The 8,428-nt window shown below is 38.5% G+C and overlaps 1 protein-coding gene across 1 annotated transcript; it reads left to right on the top strand.

Moving 5' to 3' along the window:
- The first annotated feature begins 391 nt into the window (after nucleotides 1-391).
- On the top strand, nucleotides 392-1,754 carry LOC121377413. The gene is made up of 2 exons (XM_041505398.1): nucleotides 392-1,106; nucleotides 1,607-1,754. The coding sequence occupies exon 1, from the start codon at nucleotides 689-691 to the stop codon at nucleotides 1,103-1,105; it is 417 nt and encodes a 138-aa protein (XP_041361332.1). The 5' UTR covers nucleotides 392-688; the 3' UTR covers nucleotide 1,106; nucleotides 1,607-1,754.
- The last annotated feature ends 6,674 nt before the right edge of the window (nucleotides 1,755-8,428 follow it).

The following is an 8,428-nucleotide window of genomic DNA, read 5'->3' as shown; positions in this document are numbered from 1 at the left end:
CTAGTTATTATCATCATCATCTGGGTAAAGTTCACGACGGTCATTTATGGTGGCAATCATGACCTTGTCGAAAATCCCCTTTGGTTCTATCTTGTGCAGATACGATTTTGACTGCGATAACTATTTTAAATGTCGTTCAGATTTACTCGCATTCTTTGCAGTATTTGTTGGGGGGGGGGGGGGGGGGGGGGGTGACTTTAAAAGTGTGTCTTTATGAAATTTATTTATGTACGTGACTGAAGTTAGTTAAATTTACGTGAATTCGTCTAGTGCCGTGAAAACCATATCGGTGATATCCGTGACAATTATCGTCAAATTCCGTGAAAACGGTTTACCGGGGGGTGGTTGAGGGAGAGATAGAAGAAAATTAACAAAAAGAAAAAAAAAAAAAGATAACAAAAGAAAAGAAAAACATACCAAGAATGTAAATTGTATTCGTTGTAGCGTGGAGAGTTGATTACTTTACAGTTTTGTTTCTCCGGCAATTCGTGACTATTGTTCCACTGGGCTATTGTTCTGCCATGCAGTACGTAAGCACAAAGATAAGTCAATTGAGCGAACAGAACTGATTCATTTCTCTCTCGCAGTGTACGCTACATAATCACAATTATACTGATACCAAGTGGAGGCAGTATAGTATACAAGTCAGATCACTGGATCATTTTGTTTGCCGTGCGCTTCGAAAGTTATGTTAGAACTCATGACGTGGAATGAAATCGTCAACAGCCTGACCGCCGAAGGAAAACTCAAGAAAGCGGCCATCTTCGACATGAACGGAGAAAAACTGGCCGGGACGACTGGTGTAAGAATACTTGGACTGGAGGCCAGGGGTATCGTCAAATGTCTGGCCCTCTCAACGCCGACCAACACCATCTTTGCGCTGTTCGTCGAAGATGCCAGGTACAGTTGTTTCGTCGTCGACGAAGATACGTTAATTGGGAAAACTACTTCGGACATATTCGTTGCTCACAAAAGCAACAACGTGTTGATATGTGGGTTTTCAGACGTCCATTCGAAGGTTTCGTGTCTCAGCGGTGTCAAGAATTTTGCCAGGCGTATCGGCGGACAGGTTGGACCTAACGTGACAGTCCCAACATTAATATGAGGTAGATAGTCCAGTGGTGTATTTAAACGTTCTAAGGTAAAATGTTTGCGATTCTCTCAAACTCCACAGTTAGTATTTAGTTTCCAAGATGAATTGTGAATGGTCTTCGTATTGGTGGACAGATGGTGCCGAGTCTCTATGTGTAATACATTCTTTAGCAAACTGACCTAGGCCTACATATTAAAACATTCGTAGTGTATTTTGCTTTGCTCTGTGCAAATCAAAGGAAAACAAAACAAAAGAAAAACATACACAGGCGCGTGCTCAAAGCGTATTTGCGGCTTTATAAAAGGGATCATGACCCGACCCCCTTAGAAAGTTTGCTCGTCACGGTATACACCCCATCCCCTGCACAGTTCACTGCACACGCGCCTGGAACAATGTTTGACATTCGTTTTCTAACTTGTTTTAACACATAATAGTGTTTTGTTTGTATTTTCTTTTGTGTTCGGGTGTTGTTAAGCATTCATTCATTTGTAAAGTAATTTTTCTTTTGTAAAGGGGAAAGACACTGGCGAAGATGTTCGGAGAAGATGTTCATTAAATGTGCAAGATACAGAGACGTTGCCCTATCATACCACTGTAATGAACGGGCCTGATTTCGTACAGTAGACAAGACACAGTAGGTTCGAATCCTGCCGATTGACACTGTGTTATATGTAGCGAACAGTCTGATACATGGATTGTTTGTGTATTAGAAATATAAATAAAATATTTCATATATCACTCATGTATTATTTTATTAATATTTCATTTCAACTTATTTTCATACTTATATCCTATTAAGGTTTAAGCACGCTGTCCTGGGCACACACCTCAGCTATCTGGAGAGTGGGTTAGTTGTGAGAGAGAAGAGGGTGAAATGGTCTTACACCTACCCATTGAGTCGTTTTAACTCGCTCTGGGTGGGAGCCGGTACCGGATTGCGTACCCTGTACCTACCAGCCTTATGGCCGATGGCTTAACCACGACACCACCGAGTCCGGTAAAAATGCTATTAATAATTATGGCAATTATAGAATTGACGGTATTAACATTGTTTAAACTAATTAATACTCATGTAAATGATTGATAACAAAAGACTCATGCGTGGATCTATAACCGTTGGTATTTTCTGACACGACAAATACATTTAAACTGCGAATATATGTTGAACAGAACCTTCTCGGGATAGCATTTCTCAGGAGCCCACCAATTTCGACAGTAGCCTTCGGCGTCTTCAACGCTTAACATTTCAGCAACATTTGATCTTAAAGCTCCCTCTTAAACTTTCTTAATCTGCAACTGGTTTTGTGCTCTACCCAGACCTTTGAAATTGAGATCTTTCGACAGTAATTTAGACCATCAAGTAAATCGTCGGCAATGACATATTTGCCATTGCAAATCAGTTTTGAAATAGCTTTTTCTGTCGTGACTGACGTCGAAAGATTTATATTTACGGAATCCCGGCGATTTATTCCGGATTTTCATATAAATACTACAGGCGCGCATCCAAGGGGGTCCCGTGACCCCTCATTTGGAAAAAATTAAGGGTCACAAGCCTGCTGCCTAAGCTCAACAGATTTAGCAAGCACCTAAATTAGGTTCCAATGAAAAATGGTTTTATGGCAAGGAACAATTAAATGTACTTCCACAGTATATTGATCTTGGTATACGTTTTAACAGTCAAACCAGTTTAACACGCATAACTAGACGCGTAGCAATCAAAGGTAAAAGGGCATTAATAGAGGTCTTAAAAACAATGTTATATTACAGAATATTTCCATTTCATATTTTCTTTAAAATATTTGATACACAGATTTTGCCTATTTTGTTGTGTGGGTCTGAACTATGGGGTTTTCAACAGTTTGAATGTCTAGAAATAATACAAGACATAGCTTGTAAACGTTTCTTAACTGTAAGTAAATATGCTCCTAATGCCATAGTATTAGGGGAATGTGGAAGATATTTAATATGTCGCAAATAGCTAATTAGATGTATGTAATATTGGATACAATTGATACAAATGCCCAACTTTAGATATTCACATAAACATACACTGTGCTATACTCCTTAGATAGTGCAGGAAGATATACATGGGCTACTGCTATTAAGAAAACTTTATTTTCTCTAGGGTTTGGATATGTGTGGATTGCAATCTAATTAAAATTAGCTCCACTATTACATGTGGATATAACACCAGCCAGTTGGAGCTCATGTCCACCAATCAAAACCTTACTTGCAGAATCCTGCCAGTGATTTAAAACTAACAACACTGCGTAGTCCCAATGTCCAGGTAACATTTCGTCTGTAAATAATAATTTAAATATTGACCAATCACACTTCGCCTTTTATAACGTTATTTGGGAGCATACAAATTCTAAAAATATCGGGCGAGTCTATTTTAGTGGCCGCAGTACAGCGAACCATACCAATACGTACGGGGTTGGTTATCAATCTTAAATTTTACATTAAAAATTATTTATTTATTTATAAAAAAAACCTAAAACTAAATCAGTCTTCAGTTTTACATTATAAATTATTTATTTTATAAAATAAAACATGTTTTAAGGCATTCGTAATTCACACGAAACATGTCGTATACCCTCAGGATAATTCGGAATGTTTTCAAATTATTTTTAAATCACTGGCAAGATTCTGCAAGTAAGGTTTTGATTGGTGGACATGAGCTCCAACTGGCTGGTGTTAGATCCACATGTAATAGTGGAGCTCATTTTAATTAGATTGTGTGGATTGCTCAGTGTGTGGGACATGTACCATTACTAGCTTAATGTTTACTAGCTCAATGGCAATAAAGAATGCAGATGTTTTGAAACATTTAGGAATCTATATTGTAAAAGCAGTTAGAGAAGAGGGAATTGCATTACATTATGTATTTAGGCAGATACTTGATTTATAACGACATTTATCATATATGTATAATCATATGCTGCTATACTTGAAAATGCTGTTACCTGCACCAGGGGCCATTTTGTATTGTGTTTGTGTCCTGAGTGAAATAGTTTTCAGTTGTTACGAGCTTTAAGAAGTGGCAATGAGACTTGTTTCACGAGGGACACAGACGTGGTGCGGGATGGTGGCGAGTTTGATATTCTATTTATTGCCCATAATCGATCTTAATTTATATCTCTCAACTTGTTTGGTTGGCGTCCACGAAGGTTGTAGTGCGATAATCGTTGATATGTGTCAAGATATTTTTAACCATATGTGCAATAATAAATGCTTCTATTTCGTGTTGTTTACAAAACAGCTGACTAATCGTTTGAACAACTGGTCCCAAAATATATCAATATAGGAGTTCTTGTATATGCGGACTTATGGCATTACATACAATACAGTTTTTAATAAATTAGTAATACCATTAAAATTATACTAATTTTTTTTTTTTTTTTTTTTTTTTTTTTTTTTTTTTTTTATATATATATAACTCGCCGATGTAGACGAAAACCACCTAACAGCAGCCCGCTTAACGGTTTTATAGTGGAAAGGAATTGTGGATGATGTATAATGAGTATAGGCAAATGTTGTTGACAGAAAGAAAATTAGTGGTTAAGTAATACAAATAAACCTCGTGATTGCAGCTTTAAGATAGGCTACATTCACTTAAAGCGATAGTCTCAAAGTTGTACAATAACAAAAATATTCTTGCTGCTATTATAATTACTTTTTTTTAATTCTTTCTCTTTATGAATGTAAAGATTATACCTTTACTTACATACCCCCACCCCCCCAAAAAGAAATAATTTTTCTTGTGACGTGTACAGATTATACCCTTAAATGACATGCCACCCATCCCCTCGACACCCCCCCCCCCCCAACAAAACAAAACAAAAATAAATCCAAATATATTTGTAAAATTTTATTTATATTATTGAAACACTCAATAGAGATGATCTATAGGTTAATATGTGATGCTACATTTTGAATTTGACAACCCCCTCCCCCCAAAAAAAACACACACAAAAAACCCAACCCTAGATTCATCAACACAACAAATAAAGGAAAATGGCTGTTATTTTAATACTTTTTATAATATTTAATATTTTTTGCATAATCAGTCTTGCTTTTGAAAGACGATATATTATTATTGTACCCAGTCCTGTGCTGCTTTTATTCCCTATATGGCGCGGATCAAAACGGAGAGTGCTGGGGTGTGCATTTCAATGGTATTAAGTTACGAAAATAACCGGAAACGTTACTACGTCAACAGTCCTATGACGTGACGTCAACAATGCTTTGACATTTTAATATGCTTATGAATGTTAAAGCGATACTACTACGTACATTCTCTTGACTATAGTTTTAACTTCAGACATGTGCAACAGAATCGCTGTTTGACATTTAATAATCATATTTATTTTTAATCTGTATAATTGTAAAATATCTGTGCATGGATATAATACGTCCTAATGACGACAACTAACTACTGTGCTGTTTTGTTTGAATGTTTTCTACAAGTGTTGAGTGGATATGTAAATAGAAGAAAAGAAATGTTTTATTTAACGACGCACTCAAAACGTTTTATTTACGGTTATATTGCGTCAGACATATGGTTATAGACCACACATATATTGAGGTCGGAAACCCGCTGTTGCCTCTTCATGGGTTACTCTTTTCGATTAGCAGCAAAGGATCTTTTATATGCACCATCCCATTGACAGGATAGCACATACCACGGCCTTTGATGTACCAGTCGTGGTGCACTGGCTGGAGCGAGAAATAGCCCAATGGGCCCACTGACGGGGATCGATTCCAAACCGATCGCGCTGGAACGAGAAATAGTCCAGTGGTAAGTGTTTGATTGTTTGTGTTGCGTAGGCTTTGGCGTAGCGAAAGGTGTATATTGAGGTGACATGATTGTTTGTATGTGTGTGTGTGTGTGTGTGTGTGGGTGGGTGTGTGTGTGTGTATGTGTGTGTGTGGGGGGTGACAGAGGATGGCCATGACCCTCATGCTCCACCCTGGCGACGCCAATGCATATTAAAAATACTGTACGAGAAATATTTGCGAGGTGAATTCAGTTCAGTTCAATCAGTTTATTGCATTAATTTAATCGTAAGAACTGTCCTCCAGGGATGTGCGCCCTCCCAAACCCAGTCTGTAGAAGATAAACATAATGCATTTATTAGTTTTTAGTGGGGAATCTTGTTTACAATGGTGAGCTTGATTATTTTTTGTGGAAGATTACCATACATATAACACATATTACTAACATGATTAGTGTACTTGTTAATACTGTTAGTAGGTTCCCCTTTTAAGCATTGCACTCCTCCCTAGAAAATCCTGTATCCGCCCCTGCCTGGTGTGACAATATTACTAAAACCCACCCTTCCCCATCCGCCAGCTTCACAGCCTCGTTGACTCCCTGCTCGATTTGACACTGGATCCGCCACTATACTGATTAGGCCTACTGTCGATAAAATAAGACTGCTAGTATTTAGAGTGATGGACGTGCGAACACACGATTCCGCCTTATAAAAAATAGACGTTGTGAACTGTAGATGTTTTGGATGTATTCTCATATTTTAAAGCTTCTTTATCATCAAATAAGTACAGATAGTGTTGGATTTTGTTTACCCGACCACAGGAGTGGGTCCATGGGGAATCGAGATTCGCACCCCTACCGCTGTAATCCAAATTGCAGGAAAACAAAAACCCCAGGGCCCCGTTCCACAAAGCGATCTGAGCCCTAAGATTACCGTATGCGCATAGCTACCCTATGCACTTAAGTTGATCTTAGGGCTAAGATCGCTTCGTGGAACGGGGCCCAGGTGCTTAAATGTACATAGTCCCTCACATATGAAACTTAGTCTTTGTTTAAAATGGTATCTGCAGACCTAAAATTGTTTGAAGGAAGTGATTATTTGATCACGAGAAGCCATTTAAGATAAGAACAATATAACATACTGATAATTAATTATTTAATCATTTTGTTGTAACCCCTCCCTCCCCAAATCACATACTCCCCCAGGGAGCTAAAATACTCTCCTTTAACTAGATTCAGACGCGTGGTGGTGAGCCAGTGACAGCTCCCATCAAGGCTCATACAGATTGGATGCGGCGCGTGCTTGCGGTCAGACTGTTGCATCTGCTGCTTGCGTTTTGGGGTATATACACCATATATGATTATTGCATTGCGGCTGGCGACATTGGTTTTGCGGACGCACGCATCGAACGCATCCTGTCTACACGCTCTCATTGACACCAATATATTTCGATTTTTTGTTTTAGCCGGACCGCACGCAAGCGCCGCATCCAGCCTATATGATCCTTTAAAGGGAAATGTCCGTTTCAGTATATTCAGTGTGTTCCTGACCGGCCTCTGTGGTGTCGTGGTTAACCCATCGGACATAAGGCTGGTAGGTACAGGGTTCGCAGCCCGATACCGGCTCCCACCCAGAGCTAATTTTAGCGACTCCATGAAAAAAAAAAGTGTGTTCTTGGTTGTTTTGTAATAGGAAGTAGCCCAGTGGTAAAGCGCTCGCTTGATGCCCTGTCGGTCTGGAATCGATCCCCATCTCATTGGGCTATTTCTCGTTCCAGCCAGTGCAGCACGATTGGTATGTATCAAAGGCGTGATATGTGCTATCCTGCCTGCTGTATGGTGCATGTAAAAGATCCTTTGCTACTAATGAAAACATGTAGCGGGTTTCCTCTCTAAGACTATATGTCAAAATTACAAAATATTTGACATGCAATGGCCGATGATTAATAAATCAATAAGCTCCAGTGGTGTCGTTAAACAAAAAACAGACTTTGTTTTGCCATAGGCAGTATGCATGAAGAGCGGTTAACTCCATTATCCGGGAATAATACGTTAACACTCCCAAATGAATCTACAATGAGATAATCCAGAACACTTCAATTGATCACAAACATACATTATAGTCCGCCGTCCCACAGGGAACGTCTTTTTTTCATGCTATCGCATTGACTACAAGTAATTTACTTCTCAGTCAGTTGGATAAAAACATAGTATTTTAAAAAATTTTTACTTCCGAAAAAACTTTTACTTTTCTTCTTATGTCAAATAAAACTGAAATTTACACACACACAAAAAAAAAAAAATTGTAGGAGTATGGGACGGACTATAATAATCAATTTATTACTTTTTGTGGGTAGTGGTGCATCTGGTTCGCGTTGCATTTTTGTTGAATACTAAATGCATGTGGTTGTATTGGGAATACTGTGTATGCTTTGTTGTTGTTGTTTATTTGTTTTGTTTTTTGTTTTCTTCATTATTTTTTTTTAAAGTTGCGATCCCCAACCCACCTGCTTCCGACAGCCTTGTGGTTAGTACAAACAACACGACTACACAAATAG

This window comes from Gigantopelta aegis, chromosome 2 (assembly GCF_016097555.1).
Source record: "Gigantopelta aegis isolate Gae_Host chromosome 2, Gae_host_genome, whole genome shotgun sequence".
NCBI classification, from domain to species: Eukaryota; Metazoa; Mollusca; class Gastropoda; order Neomphalida; family Peltospiridae; genus Gigantopelta; species Gigantopelta aegis.
Note: the sequence above shows the minus strand (reverse complement) of the source record. Positions and strands in the feature narration are given on the sequence as shown.

What these genes read in the sequence shown, in the direction of transcription:
- LOC121377413 (XM_041505398.1), top strand. Translation starts at nt 689, where the DNA reads ATGTTAGAACTCATGACGTGGAATGAAATCGTCAACAGCCTGACCGCC.